Source organism: Electrophorus electricus, chromosome 19 (assembly GCF_041902795.1).
Source record: "Electrophorus electricus isolate QZ-2024a chromosome 19, ASM4190279v1, whole genome shotgun sequence".
NCBI lineage: Eukaryota > Metazoa > Chordata > Actinopteri > Gymnotiformes > Gymnotidae > Electrophorus > Electrophorus electricus.
The window spans coordinates 14,620,089-14,641,238 of record NC_137515.1 but is presented as its reverse complement, the minus strand read 5'-3'; the positions used below and the strand labels follow the sequence as shown (position 1 = coordinate 14,641,238).

Below are 21,150 nucleotides of genomic sequence, written 5' to 3'. Positions count from 1 at the left end.
CTAGTCGATCACCTCATGTCTCACCTGCTCTGGGTTTAATTATCCACTGTTAAACTAAAACCTCTTTACTTCAAGCAAACAGGATTTAATGAGTAACTCAAAGACACAGACACAGACACACGTGTGCAAACTACATGACTATCAAACTGTTCACTAACACAGTACTCTGCAAGAGAGCTACTTACAGTGGGTGATATCGGGAGGCCCATAGGGATCTGAAAGGTAAACATTAGTGGGCTTCCCCACCTTCAGATACACCACATCTGAAGTGTTCTTCAGAATGGCTACTGCCTCCTCGTGGGTCACCTCCTCCAGAGTGTAATTATTTACCTGGGAGAGAACACGAGAGTGAGAGAGGGTGAGTGAGAGAGAGCGAGCACGAGCGCGAGCGTTTGTGTACATGCCAGATTGTCTACAAACTTCACCACACTCTTCAGCACTCAGCAGTGAACTACTGAAGCCAAACCAAGTCCTGCACGCACAAGACATACATGCTAGACAAGGGTTAAAGACTTTAACCGACGTGGGACACCGCAGCCTGGCCCCTAAGGAGCAGAAGCGGTGCTGTGCACTGCCGAGTACCCCTGAGCACCTGTTAGCGCTCTTCAGCACCAACTGAAGATTAGAGCTGCGGTCCGGAACCTCTGTGAGCGACATTCAGTCCCGTAACCCGACAGTCCTGGTGACCTGCCAGCGACCTGCCAGCGAGCATCTAACCTTTCCCTTTCCTGGCAGCCAATCCCGGAATTCCATATATGGCCGTGGCCATCACTTGGCAACATTCAGCTGCTTGCTGCTGTAGTATCTGTGGTGTGAAGTGCGGAGGGTCTGGGTGTACTTCTAGCGCTTGGCCCCGCCCTCACCATGAGCAAGCGGTCCCCGATCTGTAGTCTGCAGTCCTTCTGCGCTGCCCCTCCGTCGATGATCTTGGTGACATAGATGCTGTTGTCACCAGGGATGTGCTGGTTACCCACCCCGCCTGCGATGCTGAACCCCAGCCCTGGGCCAGACGGAGACGGAGGTAGAGAGAGTCGGAGAGGCACAGAGGGAGAAGAGGGGAAGACGGAGAGAAAGTTAGAGAAGAAAGACAGAAGAAGGAGCAAAAGAGAAGCACCCACATGCTCTTTTCTTCATATTTCAACAGGTAATCTTTCATACGCAGGATTATCCAGCTCACCAATCCCAGTTCACGCTCCCGTTCTGACTAATGCATGATGGCTTGAATGAAACAGTGACTCTGTCCAGGCCTCCGGGCCACTGCAGCTGCCTCGCTGGGAGACTTTTAATGAACTCCACTGCTTGAAATCCACTACACAGTGGCGCATCATTCATATTCATTCCAGTGCCTGGTACAGGCCTACAAACGGAGTCCTGTGTGGTTAAGTAGCGCTTTTAGTTAGCGTGTACAGTGTTGGTCTCCGAGTAGGACTACGCTGACGATGACTTGTGTGTGCTGCCTCCAGCTCTTCCTCTGCAGGGGAATGTGTGTGTGCATATGTGCGTGCGAGGTCATTTCTAAATAATAATAATAATTTCTAAAGTCTTTCCTTCTTTGAAAATGCATTTTGTTTCCACTCTGCCCATAATATCGTCTTATAGACAAGCAACGAATAAATAACAGAACAGCCCCGCCTATGAGCCAGTGTTCTGTTTCACTCTGAGTGTCTAGCAAGGGCACATTTGCGTTCAGGAAAACATTTGCTAGAATACATTTCAAACTGGAGAATGAGTGGTTTCAGGACAGGGGGTGAGGTGTGTGTGGGGCTGTGGGATTGCGAACCTTTTGGTCCCTTGACGAGTTTGATCTCTACCACGGTCTCCAGCATGGGTCTCCTCCTGCGCACATACAGCCGAACGATGGAGCCGGCAACCTTCAGCGCCTCCACCGCCCTGCTGTGAGACACCTCGGACACGTCCACCTCATTCACCCGCAGGATGCAGTCGTTCACCCTGACGCGCGCGCGCGCGCGCGCACGCACACACACACACACACACACACACACACACACACACACACACAGTTAGAACTATGTAAAGGCCTGCTGTATGGCTAAGCAGCCCTGTGGAGAGATCCAGATTGTAGTTCCCTCTGGCCCAAGTACAGCCATCCCCTGAGGCATGATTGCACAGAGCAGCTGGGACAAACACACACAAGTGGTGTGACATGCTGCAGTGACTTTGTCTTGCCAACAAACGTCAGCACAGTGCAGGACGAGAACATTTATAGAGATAAGCTATAAAATACACTGAAGAGCAGTGACCAAAGGACACAGATACCAACAAAAACACTTATGAGGAGTTTTGCACTTGTTTTGGAGACATTCTGAAAAAAGTAGACCAGTAGGCACACACACAGTATACCTCTGTGTATACTTCCTGTCTTCAGTTCCACAAACACTCAAGTAGACTGTCACTGTTGTTATTGCACAAATATGCAATGCTGCCCTTGTGCCAGACACAGGGAAAAAGACATCTGACTTCAGCAAGCACCTGTTCAATACTCCCACCCTTAATCCAGAAACACCTTCATCACTGTGGTCAAGTCTTTCCAGTTCAGGTGACCACCATCTCCAACACTTTCTCCAGCTCTACTGCCCAGCAGCTACGTGCCTCCCATGTTTGGCTGGACCATTGCTCCAGGGCCAAGCATGTTATCAGGCTCCCCGAGAAAACCACTATGTCCCCCTCCAGGTTATTTGGCTGCTGACTTCAAGGCAGACGCCTCGTCTGAAAGGCGTCTTGTTTTAAGACCTTCAGGAGCTGGAGGATCAGTCGCCCAGAGTGGCTTCTTCCCCACTGATGTATCTTTGACTCAAATGTGACCTCCGGATCATCTTCACACCTTCCCCCACACATTTAGCTGACGCTTTTATCCAAAGCGACTTACAATTATGACTGAGTACAGCTTGAGCAATTAAGGGTTTAAGGGTCTTGCTCAGGGGCAGAACAGTGGCAACTGGGCAGTGGTGGGGCTTGAACCAGCAACCTTCCGATTACAGTCAAGTACCTTAACCCCATCCTTCCCCACACCCTCCATCCCCACACGTTTTCTACTCTCTTATGCACAAATTGCTGTTTTATGATATAAAGTAAAAAAATTCCAAGAAGCACAACAAAAAATTATGTCCAATAGCAGTTAGTGAATCCATTTCTGTTCTTTCACATGGCCTAACTACAGCTACTAGCCAACAAAGCGAGCATATTCTCTGGTCCGGCTGCGACACGCATCAGTAACCACCCAGACCTTCAGGTTCAGCACTCCAAAACCAGTGTGGCCATACTGCTTCTCTCAATGGTACATGGGCATCACCTGCAATCCAATTACCACACCTGACTGGTTTCCTTTAAATTCGCCTGTGGTAAGAACAAGTCTGCATGGAGGAGGGGCAGGGTGGTTAGACAGAAACAGAGAGACGAGAGCACTTTCACGAGCGTACGCACGCTCAACTGCTCACTTCCTCTCTGCACCATATAATTATGGTTGTCTGCAATAAAACCGCCATCAGGACATGCATCTCACAGAGACACAATCACCCTGGTGTAATAGGGAAAACATTTCCCCAATAGCTCAGCACTCATATCCTGAAACAGCTCTAATAGACTTATCCACTTCCTAGCACAGCTACAATCAGTGAGATGAGGAAGTGTGTGTGTGTGTGTGTGTGTGTGTGTGTGTGTGTGTGTGATGCAGATCCTCTGATCTAAGGGGAGTCATTAGAACTGAGATACAGAGCTCAGTTTTAATCACTGAGAGAGAGAGAAAAGAGGGAGAGGGGGAGGGAGAGAAAGAAAGAGGGGAGAGAGAGAAAAGGGAGGGAGAGAGAGAGGGATGAGAGAGAGAGAGAAAAGAAGAAGGAGGGAGGGAGAATGAGCTCAGGAAAGAATGACGTCAACTATTAAACGCAAGCATGTCCTAGAGCCACAAACCATCAGTTACAGGAAGAAAAAAGTAGAACATCAGAAAAAGGGAATATTAGGGCATATGTTGTGAGCTGTGTTTAGTTCATCTTTATTAGCGAAACCCTGCTGTATTCCCAAAATGTAAGTTGACACCAACACATACAGACACTTACCGGAGCCTCCCGTCCTCGGCTGCCGCACCCCCAGGAATGATCTTAGTGATGAAGATTCCGGGGTCGTCGCCGATGTGCGGGTTATCCGTCCCACCTGCTATACTGAACCCCAACCCTGAGTTACCCTGAGGAAAGATGGTTTGAACACATGCATAACTGCACAGGAACACACGCACACATGCCCACCAACCTACACACACTTACTCACCTCACTCAGGAGGGAATGAGGGGTATAGGGAGGCATGGTGCTTTATTAGAGCACCAGGCACAGGCTACCACAAGCAACACACTTGCTGCTCTCAGCTTGCAGGTAAGAAAGCATATGACTGTTTGTGCTCGTGTGTCTGTGTTTGTTTGTTTGTGTGTGTGTGTGTGTGTGTGAGAGAGAGGAACCCACCCTCTCTTCATCTAGCCCTCTGCAGTAGTTAACAGCACAGGAGCAAGCCAGTATTTTAATGGTGGATTCATAGTTTGCTCTTCTGCACACAAACCGTGACTAATCAGTCAGTCATTGGACTGTGGTGATAACCCTTGTGTGTGGCCATCTTACAATCACTTACTTCTGCCTGGGAACTCAGAGAAGCTCCACAGGCTGCCTGGTAGGAGCCCATACAGGAGTTACAGGCCAAGGAAACTCGCAGATGTAACTATGCACCTCACTAACACCAACAGTCAGTTACTGCATTAACCACAGTGAGGTAACTGTGCATCTCACTAACATTCACTCATTCAGTTACTGTAGGACAAAGCAGCAGACTTGTTCTAAAGCTGTGTGTCCAAGCACACCTTCATGAGTAGGAGACGCTGCAGTTTTCCCAGGTCTTGGCTTCATTAGCATTGGAGGAGAATGGAGAGCACTGGTGGGATTAGAGAATGGAGCGCATGGGTGGGATTAGAGGGCTGCTGTAGCCCCAGGCTGTTGCGAGTTTAGACCACCAGAGCTGTCCAAGCTCCAGATGCTGCTGTCTGCTGCCTCAGCCTCCCACGTGATGGGAGCAGGCGTACGCTTTATTACAAACATTCTTATACCTCAAAGCCCTTCGTGTACAGTTAGAGCCTAATGCCCATCTGTGGCTGTGTCAAATGACTGTTTGCCATCACCCAGTTCTCTACTGACGGCCAGTTCCTGAGCACAAACAAGCAGTGACGCTGATGCACGTAAAAACTCCCAACGGCCACTACAGCGGCACTGCCAAGCGGATGTCACTGCGGTGAGCAGTACGTCACCCAACGAATGAGATGAGGGCAGCGCTCTAAAATGTGTGTATCTAGGAAAGAATGAGGAAGGGTGAAAACAGGAAACGGAGAGACTACGGAGGGTAGTACAGGACCATGCCGTAGAGAAGGGCTGCAGCGCTGAGCCTGGGTCTGATGTAACGGTGGTCCCTCTTAGCCTCAGGGGGTTTTGGGGGGGGGGGGGGGGGGCCCTCAGCACTGCGCTTTGATACATCACCACCCCCCTCTCTACCCTCGACCTTTGCTATTGTCCCTGTGTCATCTTCAGCCCCGCCAGTCTGATTACGGCTGTCAAAACGTCATCCGCAGCATGACACATGAGTGCGCGCGTGTCCGGAGAACGCAACCCAGCCTTTCACATGCAAACACAGCGTCCCAATTAGGAGGCCTTCCACATTGCTATAAAACACAGCCGTGCCAAGGCTGTCTCCGTGGAGACCAATTAAGTCTAATGCAGGCCTATGCAGCACACTGCACATCTCAAGATCTTTCAGGCAGGAAGATGGAGGATATCTGTGTGTGAGGATCAGCAACCACCAAACAATTTGTCCTTAATCCAAATAAGTATTAGAAAAAAGAAGTCCGGAATTCTAAGTGGCCACAAATTCTGGAACTGAGGAAAAAGTTAACCATGGAAGTCAGTATGATACTGCTGTCACTTACCCGCTCTAGCGTAATTTCTTCAAATTCATATTCAATTTCTGTCCCATTGACCTGCAAGAAGAAAAAAAAACAAAACCACCCATTAGCAAATAAAAATCAAATAAATGTTTCAGTTTGGTAGTCTGTGTGTAGTCTACACTGAGCGTGATGTCATGAGACCAGATACTGGGGGCTCTGGGCTGCAGTGAAGCAATGCGGAAGGATGGAGAAGGTCAGAGGAAGATGGAGATACGTCTCCACCCTTATCCAGCAGCAAGGCGGTGTGAAGCAGCCTACAATCACCTTGATTTTAATGGCTTCAGCCTGAACTCAGACCCACAAATCAATAACCATTAACCAGCTCTTCCAGAGAGCACGGCCGATACAGCCGAACCCACGTCTGCACAACATCTCCATCATCTTTTATAGCCTTTCTTCAACACACACACACACACACACACATCTCTCTAAAGACATATAATATTCTAATGTTGTAACAATCAATGGTTATAAAATTATTATCTGTTGAGATGAAATTCCAACAAGCGCCATATGGATGTTGGACTAAAATCTCTTTCATTATTTTGAATAAAACAAGCTAAGAAGCAAAGAAATCTCTTTCCTCCTTTCTGTCACAGACAAATACCCGCACTGACTCAAAACATGCACAAACATAGAGATACCCTCACAGTCATAGCGTGGACATATTTAATGGGTTGGGTTTGACCTGCTCGAATCAAAAAAAGAAAATAAATGCTTTATCCCAAACACTGCTCAAAAGACCAGAGTCATGGGTCAGCGCTTAACAGCACAGCAGCACAGTCGAACATGTCCTTTCTGGACCACCATGTGCAGCAGCCATCCAGCAACGATCCAGCAATCCATCTCCGGCCCGGATGGAGAGCACATTTACTGTCGAGCCACTCCTTTTCTTGTGTGATGCAACAACAGCACGCCGTTGCCTCTGGAAGCGGGCAGAGTGGCTGTGGTGCAGTGGCTCTAAGCCTCCAGAGGCTGGCGGCAGCGGGGTGTGGGTGGGGAGGGGAGAGGAGGCTTCTGGAACCTCCTGCTACACCTCCCGACGTCCCTGCTGGCCCGCGGCACCCCGAGCGACTGCAGACCAACAGAATGCTGTAACTGGCAGACAGACGCGCGAGTTATAATAATACTACTGAGGAAATGAACTCATTACAGAAAACAAGGGCCCTCCTCATCCAGAACAACAGCGCTGCTAGCAGCAACCGCAACCCCTGCAAGCAGATCAGAGGGCAGTGGTGATCAGAGAGACACGCGTGCACATCCACACATGCATGCACACAGGCAGATAGACATATACACACACACACTCCTCATTATGCAGGAAACAGACAGATTCAGAGTTGGATGGCGTTTTCCTTCACGTCAGGAAAACATGGCACCATGGTCCACTCCCCCACTACAGAAGCAGCGCAAATAAAGCACACACACCCCCCCCAGCAGGGGCTGGCATCTGCATTGTGTGGTGCTTTGGGAGAGGCTGCGTGAGGTAGCAGGCGGAGGGTGGAGGGGTGCAGCTGTGGGGAGGAGGGTTTTGGGGGTGTAGGCTCACATTAAACTGGTGAGTCATGGTTAGTGTGCCAGCATTCACGCGCACACACACACTCTCCATTACATCTTTCTGGTCATCTTTCTACGCATGTGCTCAGCACTTCTCTAGGAGCATCTTCCCCGCCCCTAGGACTCAGATACCGAAACACATCCCTAATGTCCTTAATATAGATCAGCCTGCAGTAATCAGCAGGCAAAGCCAAGCCCTCCCGGGGGCGGTGCCAGACAGCGGGAACGATCCGGGTGCAGTTAAACCCCAGCATGCTCCATCACAGCTGGTTCAGGCACGGGTTACTGGCCCGACAATCCGTTAACGTTCTCTGCATCAGCTGCCGCTGGTCAAGGGGTGACGTCACCTCAGTGGAGCTGCCCTGACCTTTTCTGAAGCTTCTGATGCTTCTGTCCTGGATTAAAACACATCCAACCCAGAAGCAGAAGCAGTTACATACACATACATACAACTGGTATTTAAGTCAGATATAAATATTTATGAATGCTTATGTTGACAACCACAGGCAATGTAGAGTTCCATAGGCACATATGAGTATGCACAAGTATCTACAAAGAAATGATTAGTTATGACGTGTTTATGAATGAGAGCAATAAGAAATGCCACTAATATCCTCAACTGCTTTGCTGATAACACAAAAGCAGCTTCATAATGTCACCATGAACAACTCCACGCCAATCAGCTTCATACTGTCACCATGAACAGCTCCACGCCAGTCTGCTGTCCGCTGTTATGCGCAGGAGAGCACGGACGTGTTCAGAGCAGCTCAACTCTTGGCGCTAAGACTGGACGCTGCACTGATATTCACACAACGTGTCCGCGGAGCCAAACTGGCCCGCCCCACTCACTAGCCCTGGGTGATTGGTGAGCACCTCAGTGTACTGCACCCAGACCCCAGCCTCGATCGGTGTGTAGGAAAACAACTATGGGTTTATATCGGAAAGACACGGGGTGAGTGGGGAGGCGGGGCAGGCCAGGAAATGGAGTGGGCAGAGAGGCGGGGCAGGCCAGGAGACAGGGTGGGCAGAGAGATGGAGCAGGTCAAGAGATGGAGTGGGCAGGATTCATGAGCACAAAGTTTAGGAAGCCACAACAGACTAAATGCATCTCGCTCTGTGTACACCAGCAATGAGCTACTGTTTCTAACCGTGCTTCATTCACATCCATACCTGACACGTGCATCAGTCGAGTTCATCAGTCGTATTTACTTCATCACACGTCCATGCGCTTCACTTGCACCCACGTATTATATTTATTCATTTTTTTACTCATGACGGACAATAATAATATTCCCCAACATGGTACAGGAAGCACAACGTAGTGCAGGAATTTGATCACCACGTTGAGCCAACACTTCTGTCTCCAGTCCAGCCTGTAATCCAGACGCACTCCACCCTTCTGCTCTGCTTTCCTCCAGTGTTCCCAGTCCTGCTGCTCAGCCTTCTTCACCCTTCATCTGTCTTTCCCTGTGTGCGTTCTCCTCCACCTTCCCATCACACCTCCTAATCCCGACATTGTCCATCTCCAGCTCCGCCCAAATGCCACGGAGGACAGGCAATTATATTTGATCCTGATTAAAGGCGCATGCTTGTGAAAGCTAGTTCTGTTCATTTTGAGTTTTATTTATGAAAACCCCTGCATAATTAGGAGAAGGGTCTGTCTCGTAGCGTACGATAGCAGATAAATGCAGCTAAATAAACCAGAAATAAACTTAATTCACGAATTACGGAACACAGCATGGCACACCCACCCACACCTGCCCACCCACACCTGCCCACCAGGCACATGCCTCAATGCTGAATGCTGAATGCTGAAAAGGAAACTAAGGAAAAACAACAGAACTCACGTAAGGTACTGACTCCAAAGTGTCCGTGTTGACTATGATGGGTGCAGGGCTTGCCTGTAAAAGAGAAAAACAGAGAGGAAGCGAGAGGGGGAAAGAGAGCAGGAGACAGAGAGAGAGAGAGAGAGATCAGAGTAGGTTGGCTATCGGTGAACTGCCCTAGTTTCTATTAACAGGAACTGTGTGCTGCTTGTGTAGGTGCTGTGAGGGTCAGCAGTGGTAATGATAAACACTGCTCCAATATAACACACACTGTACACTGAGCCAGAATGAACACCACGGACACACACAGTCACGGGATTACACAGACGCGATGACAGATGACAGTACATGGGAGGACTATTTTAAAACCAAAAACAAGGGGAAAAAATCAAGAGAACCAAAAACTACATATGCTGGTCACACAATGTTGAAGCCAGTTAAATGTTTGTTTTCCCTTTGTGTCCAAACACAAAAGTCTTTCCATCAGCGCTGAAATGAGGCTGGTGCATCACCACTGCACAGACGCTGACCCTGATGATACCACACCCACCCAGACCCACACCCACACATTCTGCTTAAAGCTCAGAGAAAGGTACTGGCCTGTCCAAGGATAAATCACGTTGCAAGAGCACACTCATGGCAAAGCAAAGGTTTTGAACATACCAGTTACTCCTCCAACTGAATGCATCTTAAACTTACTACTTCCTCTAACTGACCAGGCCTCCTTTAGCAGTGGCTGACCGTGGTCACAGAGCATGCCTTTCCTCTGCTCTGGCAACAGCTTACCTCATTCAGTTATGACCTTAGCCTTCAGAAAAGAAGCATACTACTTCAGGCAGAGGAAAGGGGACTTGATTACTAATAGCAGCTTGCCTTTAGGAGAAGTGCTCACACACACACACACACACACACACACACACACACACACACACACACACACAGCCCTGCTGAAGGCGTTAGCATTCAGAGACGGTGTGTGGGGCCCAGGTGAGCTAGAGGCAGCAATGTGGAGAGAGCGATTGATGTGTCGCCTCCTGAGACTTACTTCACACCACTGCTGCTACGCTAATTAATGTACAACCACAAGAAATAAGAGCTACTGTTTCCATCTGACAAACTGATGGGAGAGAGAGAGTATAAGTGTAGATGTAGAGAGATATAGGAGAAATTAAGAGCTCACATTTCACTGGTGTAGAATGATGATGACATGAGCACACACACCCATAGCCACATTATTTGAAAAGAGCCTTTTCTTCTCTAAAAGACAAAGTTAAGCGTCAGGTCAAAGCAGCAATGTAAAACAGCCTTATAGCGCACCATGCAACACAGGCCTATAGCGCACCATGCAACACAGGCCTATAGCGCACCATGCAACACAGGCCTATAGCGCACCATGCAACACAGGCCTATAGCGCACCATGCAACACAGGCCTATAGTGCCCAAGGTAAAACAGTACTATAATGCACAATATAATACAACTCAATACTGCTCAGTGTAATACAGCTCTATACTGCAAAATGTAAAACAGTACCCACAGTGTAACATATCCTTATACTCCACAATGACAGTGCCAAAACAAACGCAGTGGCCCTTAGGCACATGCACAGCAGCTGTAGCCCCTGTAGCCATGCTAATGCACAGTTCTGATTAGTACCATTCTTGGAACACAATGCATCCTGTAGTAACAAAGAATATCTACAGTAGCCTATGTGAACGGGGGTTTTTTTTGTACTTCGTTTATGAATTATGTTTGCTGAAGGGTTAGAAGAGCCTGACTGCACACCACTGTGCTACTGTCCCATACCGCCCGTCTCAGATGTGCTGCCATGGTCCTACCGTACGTCCAGACACACGGCTGTGGCTGAGTACTTCAACAATTAGCAGCTCCTCCACTGGGAAGAAGATAAACGCTCAGGCGGCCAGAAATCGTGTGCGATTCCCAAAGTACGATGTCATCCGTGGCTTGACCGGGGACAAACTGATGGACTAGAAGGTCAACAGCAGTAGTGTCTTGCCATTTGGAGCTAATGGACCTTGATGCCTCAGGGCCTGTCCTGAAAGCACGCTTGTGGTTCTTCAGACCGAACGCACCCTAGGGACCAGGCTGAACAGTTCAATATTGCATGTCACAGCTGGCCTTCTCGAGCTAACAGGCTCTCGAAAGCTTTTGAAGAGTGACCTTCTCAAGAGGTTCTCTGGAGTCCACTCATAATCTCACATCTAACGGAGGCAGAGTAAAGACCAACACAGTGCTTATGCTGCATAGAGGCTGGGAGTTATATGGAGGAGCATCTGAAGGTCTTAGTATGCTTAACTCTGCCAGCTGCATTGCGTTAAGGGCTACGTGGATCAAAGTGCCCTCTAAGCGAAGAGCTGGATGAGCACTACACAGCTCTGCCCGTCTCCGTGCTCAACTTCAAAGGTGTGCGGCTCTAGTCGCGCAGTCGTTGTCTGCGAAGATCTTGTAGTAGGACTTCAAAACCGGGAACATTCAGCGCAACACTGGCGTACTACAAACTGTCTACTGGCTTATGGTGAAAAAACTAAATCACCCAGGAACCTACCAGAACCCGCACAAGCACATACCAGAGCAAAATGACACAGGAACGCCTGATCATTCCCCAGTGCACCCCTCCTGGCAGAGTTCATGGTTCATTCCACGCGACACAAACATATACACAGCGCATCTGCGGGTACGCTCCTCGGCAGGAGCAGAGATCTGAGGATCCGCTCTAGTGCCGCAAATAGCCAGTGGGTTTCCGTCCTTCAGGCCTGAAGTGCTGTGGAAAAAAAGGAAAGGCACGTGTGGGTGTGCGCACTGGTGGCGCAGAGTCGAGTGGAACTCCTCGGTGTTTCGGTAAAGAGCCCGGAGACACTAATGAGAGCTGCACCTTCAGCTGCACCGCAGACGTCAGACAAGCAAGACTATTTCGAAAAATTTATTTTCATGTAAACCTCCTCAAAGGCTTTTCACATAAACTTCTCCTTTCCTCATTATGTGAAGCTTGTTGGCAGTAACCACCCAAATAAGAATGCTGTGGGTGTTTTGAATAATCACTGATAAATAAAAATTTGTAGAGATTTCTGAAGCACTACAGGAGCAAACAGGAAAATGTCAGAGAATGGGTATAAACAGTAACAGTGTAAAACAAAGGCAAAACAGTCTCCTTATAGCCTGAAATGTCCAGAAATTTAAATCCAGTTTGTTCAGACTGCAGATATGAGAATGTTGTATCAGATGACCCACTGACAGTAATCAACTATACCTATACAACTCAGCCAGAATCTAAAAATGTCATTCCATTTAACCAAGCAATACATATATACCTACCCCTCACCAGCCGTATTCCATGTATAACCACTCCCCTCACACAGAACACCCAGTCCCACATCCAGTCTGGACCCCACCACATCCACCCATACCCCTCACGACACATTCTACAGGGCCAAATCTGTTGCCCCAGTCTTCTTTTAACTGCAATATCTACTACTATAGAGCAGTGTCCTCTACAGGATCATGAGGGGCTCTCAGTCTAGCTGAGACGCACAAAGGCTCTTTATGGTGAGTACTGGTTCTCCACTGGTCTGGGTGTACTTCTGTACACACGCAGGGGAGCCTTTGCAACAGTAGAGTTAATTATGTCTTAATAAGTACAGTGAAATACTCAATTACAAACATGATTAAGCTCTGGGAATTACTTTCCATATAAGCGACGCTGAAGTGGATTTCCTGTGAACGAAATCTCATCACCTCATTTCGGTTTCCTTCGCCCTTGGGTTTTAGTTCTGAGGCACTAGGCAGTACCAGTCGGAGAGTGGAGGATGAAGATGTGTGGGGTGCGCCTCGTTTTTTTAAAAGCAAACCGAACTAAACCTTGAACCTTCCGTTGAAGCAGGCCGGTCAGAAAGGGTGCAGCTGAGCACGTCTGCACTTGCTCGCGTTGCGGTGTGTGCGCGCCCAAATCCCATTTTCAAACAAATTTAAAACGCCAGCGTCTTCTGATCCCGGGCCGGATAGCGGGCTCGGACAAAGGCGGTGTGTTAAAGCCGCCGGGGGCTTTTCGGGTGACTCGGAGACGAACCACAGCTGTGGCGCTCGTTCCAGTTTACTGCTCTCGATAATTTAGGCCAGAGAGGCTCTATACATAGAGGCAGCGCAACAACCTCAATAATGCACGAGCACGTACTCGTTGCGAGAACCCGTCAACAGCAGCGCGGCTCAGGGATGGAGCGGGAGAGCGAACGCGCAGCCTACTTAAGGGCCGCTCAGCGGGGGAAGGCTCTGCACGCCGGACACTCATCGGCGCCGGCCTGCGTGGTCCCGATACGGAGAGGAGGCCTGCCTTCCTTAGGGAGCCTTTTCCGTAGACAGTGCATTACGGGATGCACGGTGAGAGCCGCGAGAGACCGTCTTTCATTTGATTCTGCTCGGAGCAGCAAAGGTGAGATGAACACAGCGTGACCTCCGCAACTGGTTAAGCTCGGGAAAGGCCATGGGCATGAGGGTGAGATTTAAGAGCAGAAAGTGCTCAGCTTGGATCCTGCAAAAGAACCGACGGCTGTAGGAAAAAGAGCCAATTAGGGGGTGAAGGGCGCATGTTTTCAGCCGGATTTGAGGAATGAGTCCCACTAATGCTATGGTTTCATTCAGATGGCTGCGCAATGAGCCCCCTGGTTGGCCGTAACCCGCAGGGAAAGCAAGCCGTCCAGTGGGCAGACAGTTTGCTTCTGAGCTGCGTGAGGATTTGAGCGCTCCTACTGTAGCTGCTACCTAACATTTCTGCCGTAGATTGGCCACGCCTACTTCCCTGGCTCGCCCCATTCACCGCCATGACACTTTCTTGGTGGGGCTACTATTGGACTTCCTGTCTAGCTTTCGTCATCGCTAGACAGACAAGCAGCGCTCAGCCCAGAGCCGAACGAACATCGACGCAGGTTTGTCCGTCAGGCTCCTGTAGTGGTCCGGAGACTCAGCTCTGAACGCCCGAGTGGGCCAGAGCACCAAACGAAGCAGGAGGCAAACTGCACAGGTAACAGTCTGGCTCGTGGCAGCCACTTTAACACTGGATGAATACACTAATGGACACGGGATCTGCTCTGCAGGACAAAAGGATGAAAGCAGTGTGTATGAGAGAAATTTCAGGACAAAAATGTCCCGATTATGAAGGAAAACCAGATTAAAAAAAAGAGGCTTAACCTACCCTATCAGGATTCGCAAATGGTTATATGAAATTAAAGTAATCTTTAAAAAGTTCCATTCTTTAAAACTGAAAGAGCAAAACATTGCATTTTGGTTACGGAAGTTAAGGTTATGGTTAAGTAGAGAAAGTTCCTGCTGTATACAGGTTTAACCCAACACATGTGTATTACCTTCATGTTTCTAATACATAAATCACACATATGTGCACATGGTTTCAATCCGCAGACTTTTCAAACAAGTAAGATAAGTAAGTCACCAACAACAGCCATCCTGTGACAATATCAGATTATTTATATGAGGATTAACAACCAACAAACTGCAGCAGGCAGCCAGGAGTGATAGCAATGGCAGTTACACACACATATCATGATCACACGCTCTGGGTGTGTGTGAGAGCACACATTTCCACTTCAGTCCAAATGGAGTTGATATGGAGCCAGTTCTGAATCTACCCAAACAGCCTCACACTCCTCGGAGCAGGGACAGCCTGCCTAGGTACTGCATCCCATAGCCTAGGTAGCACCGTCTAACACACCACTGTCTCTAACACAACAAGCTACAGTCTGCATTGGCAGAGCACAGAACCAGTCTAGCACACGGCTTTCACGATGAGGCAGTAAACTGAGAGCGAGAGTCAGAGAGTCACTCTGATGGAACTGGAAGAGAACAATAGACAATAGCCCCCCCCCCCCCCCAACGCCATGGCGATTACCTGGTAGGGTTCGTGCCAGTCGTGCTGCGTGCAGTCGCACTCGCCCCACAGCTCGCAGCTGCCGCCACGGGTGTGCAGCACGGGGCCGCGGCTGGGGCTCCGCCACGAGCTCTCAGAGCGCGAGGGCGCCAGCCTGGCCCTGCGGCGAGGCAGCGAGGCAGCGGCCGCCGAGGGCGAGGACAGGTAGCCGTGTCGGGCTTCCGGCTGCCAGTTGCACCGGCATGGGGAGTCGGCCCCGGAGACGCCGCCGCGCATGTCCGCGCAGCAGCTCCGCTGCTTGCTGAGGTGGGCCGTCATTGCGGGCGCACTCGCCTGGCTCTCTCCGCCTGTCCGCGAGCGTTGCCGGGCTCGGGCGGCAGCCGGCAGCCGTGGACGCACAGCTGCAGTGAGGAGCCTGCGCGCTCTCTCCAGGCACCTAGCCAGTGTGCGGGCGCATGCGCGCCAGCGAGAGCGCGAGAGAGGGAGGGAGAGGGAGGGTGAGGGAGGGTGAGGAAGAAGCAAGAGAGGCAAGCAGAAAGCGACTAAGAGGGAGAGAGAGAGAGGAAGGCAAAGCGAGAGAGGGAGAGAAAGAGCGAGAGAAGGGGAGGGAAAGGGAGACTGAAAGAGACTGAGGGAGAGAGAGAAAGAAGGGGGGAAAAGAGGAAACGGGAGAGACTGAGAGGAAGAGAGGTAAAGAGAGACAGGAGGAGAAAGACCCGAGCTCTTTGTCCGTGGATGACTCGGCTAGCTGGGGGCCAGCCTGGGCCAGCTGGGGCGCGGTGCGGGGGCCCCATAAATCCCCTCCACTGTTCTCCTGCCAGCTAACACGCTCTCCGCATGATTAAAATGGCTTTACTATTTACGCCGCATCCGTACGATTCCACGGACATGGGCCGCAGACACAGACAAACTAGACTCCTTCCTCTCTAAACGTCCGCACAGAGGGAAAGCAAAACCGAGGAGATTAGATACAAGTAAGACATCAGTGTTCAACTTATGTGCCGACCAAACGAGGGCTCCACCAATTTGTTCAAGTTCTTGTTGAACTTCCAGTTTAGTGAGAACAATTGTTTATAGTCGAGAGTTACTGAGTGTATTTGGGTAACTTATTTTATTTTTTAAATAATAATACTTAAATAATAATAATAATAATAATAATAATAATATCCATTCATGCAAGTTTCTCCAGAATGTCTGACTACAAATGCTCTTAAAAAACAAAGGGTCAGACAATTTGATATAAAACAGAAGAGACACTAATTATGGTCAAAATCTAATTCTAGTCTTAGAAATTCAGGAAATGAAATGTCAGGAAATGTTAAATAATCTGAATGAATATGTTTAATGATATAAATCAGGTAAATGGAGGAGACCCAATTACTGTTATATGATCGAACCTCATCAATAAAAACACACACACATTTGACGTTTTCAAAATTACTGCCTTAGATTGCGCTGCCTCTAACTATTCTCAATACCTGATTATGCTCCTTGTAACTGGGATGCTCATAAACACTGAACTGTAATGGTTTCTTTGTGTGTCTTAGTTACTTGGGTTAAGAGATCATCATTCCAGTGTGCTATAACCCATATTCTCTCGTCCAACCAATCTTGGCAGAATAGTGATTTGCTTCGGAACAGGATATATCTGTTATTCCAGACAGCAATGGTGTTCAGTGTAAAGCTGTACTTAAAAATCGGTTTCCAGTAAAGTAATAATTTTGGTAAAAGGAAGCCGATTTGATGGGTAACTTTTGGCTGGAAAAATCACATCATAAGTCTAGCCCCCTACCTTTTTTCCCTAAATAAATGATGTAGGATGCAAAGCAAAAAACTATTTTGTGTGCCCCCAAAATGAAACCATTTAATTTTAATGGCACCATTTATAGAGTTGAAATCTATTGCTGCAAACAACCAGACTCATAACACCTCTTCTAATACAACAAGTTCAATTTTTACAAATATAATTACAATGAAATGTATTCATTGATTTAGTGATTTTATTTTAGATTAAATAAATCAGATTAGAGATTAATTACATTTGAGATTAATAAAATTTAGAAATTTTCCATTTTAGTTAAATATATAAATGCCAAAATTGATATATCTCTTAGCAGGCACAAGTATATTTTAATTTTATTTACAATATTTTTCTCCAAATTCAGATTGTCACTCTCATCGGGAATATTTATAATGTTAATTCCAAGATTGGCAGTAGTTTTGAGTGAAATTCCACAAAGAGACACTAGAAGGCAGTAATGTATAGGCACTAGGTCACATTAGGTAACAGGGGGTAGTACATTTTATCCAAAAACGTGAAACTGGAATTATATCTAGGTGGATATTCCTACAAATATTCAACCAGTTATCCTCCTAAATAATGTAACCCAAATCTTTTTCCCCCCCAAAAAGCTCTTCAGATTTTCAAATGATCATTCAACGAGGAACTTATTTGAAATTAATCCTTTTAATTCCCTTTGGTTGCTTAAAATCTGCTCAAACGCAAGTCGCCAGTATTTCATAATGTTTTGATACAGCTTTGTAACTGAAGGTATTTATAAAAATCAGTTTGGGCGAATACATACTATTGGTGTAATTTTGAAAAGATTTGATCACATCGTGTGAAAAAAAGGTTATTAATTAGTTTCCCTTCTTGTGCAGAGCACTTTGATCTGGCAGGGTTGCAGACACAGACAGGCATTAAGACAGCGCAGATTACAAATGTGCCACAAACCTCAGGTACATGCCTATTTAAAGGCCTGGTGCGTTTGAGAAGTCGTCTCACATCTGTATAACATTTGGCACTTACAGTAATGTTTCAGAGATGTGAGCTGACTGACAATGACTTGCTGATCACATATGTTTCATTTAGAAACATTAGCATTCTTTATTAAAATTGCCAGCATCTTATGAGCCAACAGGAAGCTTCATGTCACTGGGCAAGGTTGCTTCATTCCTCTTCCTTCGGTGAATTTGTGTGAAATGCGTCATGCTGAGGGAACCGCTCTGGCGGTGTCAAAGCAACGAGATTCACTAATAGTCTCAAATATGTTTCCAAACCCAGTGTTATTGGTACTGAAAACTACACCATCAGTCATGAGAAGGAAACGTAGGTCCAGTGTGTTCTCTTAGGGGCCGTCATAAACCTGGAGGGGAGAGTTTCTGCGACAGCAGTGTTACACATGCGTGCGTTACTTCTGTCTATTTACCATGTCGTCATCTGCCCAACTGGAAGTTGCAGCGCGACGCTGCAATTTTAAACCGTCGGCCCCCTGTGGAAAATAAATCGGACCGGTGCCATTTCCGCAGGGATGGATCAGGTGAAGCAAGTTACTGCACCACACATTTGCCCTGTTTCTGTCATCTGGTGAAACCTACAGGTAACCCTGCTGGTGAGAGGGCAGGTGTAAGGGTCCGGCCACCAGAGGGAGGCCTCGAGTCAACCGTATTACTACTCAGGTTTAATACCCAACAGCTGGGCTAGAGCTTAAATAAGCCCAGTGACCCAGTCACTCAGTGCTGGGTATTTGCTAAAGTTTTGAGCCAAGCTCCTAGCCGGTAACTTCAGGTATTGAGGTCTGTGAGCCCTTGTGCTACACCTCACTTCTGGTCTGCGAGGGTGTCTGTGTTTTCACACGTGCCCTCCCCTTTCCAGTTTTCCTTCTCAAGTCTGTCTCTCTCCCGAGGCTCCCCTTAGCCATTAAAATTCCTCCGTTTTCTGGTTTGGTTTTCCCCAGTGCATCGGGTCTGCCAATCTTCCCGTGACGGCCTTTGTTCTCCCTTTTCCACGCTTGGCGTGGTGGTTAGTTTTTCCCTTTTCTTTGACCTGATCCAAGCTCTAACTGTTCTCCACACGGGCCCACCATTGTTAGAGTGTGGTTGCTCACCCAGTAGGCTGCTGGTGTGGTCACCTAGCTGACCTGGGATCAAGCCCACCTTACAGCAGGTCCTTCATAACTCTCCAACTCACTAGCCGCTCTGTTCAGAAGACCCCCAGTCACGCTGGATCAAGACAGGGTGCTTTACACACAGTAAGTGATGCTTGAGCTAAACCGTTCAGCTACATTATGACAATCACCTACTGGACACTGGCCCACAGTACATGCCGGACACAAGAATGTCTTTATTTACAAATATCAGCCAAGTTCATTAACGTAAAAAAAAGAAAAAAAGAAATTTGTTATTGTAACTAAGGCAGCTTTAGCTCTGTTTAGCCCTGCCTTAACACCACCACTGCAATTCTTTATCTGAGTGCAGGATATTGCCAATCAGCTCTTATGATCCGTGAACTCAATTCTCAAGTCTTTAGTATGACTAGATTCACCTTCCAACTCCCCCTGTTACTGCTGGTAGCAATAAGAGGACTGCAGTATTGGGAGATGTGTCTGTTGAAGCATTGCTTGGTACTGATTCGTTGTGTGCCTGTGTGTGAATGGTCAGTTTGACCGGACATTACTGGATAATGCCTAGGAATTTCATCAGAGTGCCTGACTTTCATTACCATTAAACTATCCTGACCTCTCCTGCACATAAAGACTGGCGCGCACACACACACAAACAAATAGGCATTTAGACCTTAACAGCACATACAGCTAGCTGTTTGGAAGCAAAATGAGACATAACAACAACATGTTGCTTGGAAATGTGTGTTTTTTGTTTTTTTTTACAGAGCTCTGATCACAACATAGCCAAGTGAAACCAGAGCAGGAACACCTGTTGGAATGACTCAGCAAAAATACTCTGTTTTTTTGAGTATTTCAAGCAAAAGCAACCTCTTGTATGCAAACGGACGAAGAATGCACTTCATAGCAACCCACCTGTCAGCATTCAGTAACATCTATGAATACAGCAGCAGATGATTCTGTTGTCAAGCTTTGTGTCGTGCATACAAAACACAGCATGAACTTACTGAAAGCATCACGTACATCCGCAATACAGCTCTAAAATGGAACAGAGTGAATATTCACTGAAAAAGTCCCATCCCTACAGTCTGTGAGCAGGACTGACACAATTTTATGAATCCATAGCCATATTGGCTCTCCTGTGTTCAATCAATGAAAGCTTTGAAACAAATGACAATCCAGTGAAAACTACTTCATAGCAGACTAAGCACCCTGAGAAGTGCTGTGCATTGGCTCCGCCCACAACCACAGCCTTGCCGGAGCTCCAGCCAGCGCTGGTTCTTGTGGGCTTGGGTCAGGTGGTCTCACGCTGCGAGTAACCAGGAATCGCTTTGTGCCATGCAGGGGCCATTCAGCCAGCTGAAGACGTGCGCAGAACGTCCCAGCGCGGTTGCACGCACGCCTGCGTGCTCAAAATACACAGCCGCCTGCCACCTGAGGGGTAGCCATAGCAACGGAAATAAGGAGTTGAGAAGAAGAGTGATCCAAACGAGAAACGACGGGCGGGGCCAAGCCCTTCCTGTTTCACCCTTGCACTGTTTGCCTGGGAGAAGGTCACAGGCGATGCGTTCATCCGACCGCAGCCGTGCAGAGGCCAGAGAGCGCCAGCGTTTCTTTAACGCCACAATAACGACGTCAGCCACGCACGCCTCTCATTTACCTCAGGTGCTCAAAGGAGCCTGCCTGCCAAAGAATTATGTACCTGTACCGCTGAAAACGTTTACCAAAAGTTTTTTGGGGTGCATTTATGAGTGGGTTTGTGTGTCCTAACTAAGTGGACAACTTGTGGACACAGACGCCAGCAAACGATGATGTCGTCAACGTGAGCGTTCTGAGAGGACCGTGGAAATGTAACCAAACGTGGAATATTCAACCATCCCTCATATTCCACACAAACTATGCAGTGAATGCCTCTCTTGTAGAGTGTAAGACAAGGTGCCTTATTCACACACGAGAACTGTGAGACCAGGCTGGGAGCTTGCG

General features: G+C 48.0%; 1 protein-coding gene across 41 annotated transcripts in view; it reads right to left on the bottom strand.

The window, feature by feature from the left end:
• dlg2 (discs, large homolog 2 (Drosophila)) overlaps positions 1–21,150 on the bottom strand; it is a 156,668-nt gene that overhangs the window by 39,610 nt on the left and 95,908 nt on the right. For 38 of the 41 annotated variants that reach the window (XR_014118643.1, XM_081702367.1, XM_081702373.1 and 35 more), the window contains 6 exons: positions 9,395–9,448; positions 5,973–6,023; positions 4,074–4,198; positions 1,781–1,950; positions 864–1,000; positions 186–330 (listed from right to left, as the gene is read on the bottom strand). Coding sequence is in view for 40 of the 41 variants with exons in the window: in XM_081702367.1 (XP_081558493.1) it covers positions 186–330; positions 864–1,000; positions 1,781–1,950; positions 4,074–4,198; positions 5,973–6,023; positions 9,395–9,448 (682 nt within the window). In the remaining variant the exon portion in view is untranslated. Of the gene's footprint in view, positions 1–185; positions 331–863; positions 1,001–1,780; positions 1,951–4,073; positions 4,199–5,972; positions 6,024–9,394; positions 9,449–15,286; positions 16,324–21,150 lie in introns of those variants that run through there. The other 3 variants (XM_081702370.1, XM_081702376.1, XM_081702360.1) reach the window with 3 other exon arrangements.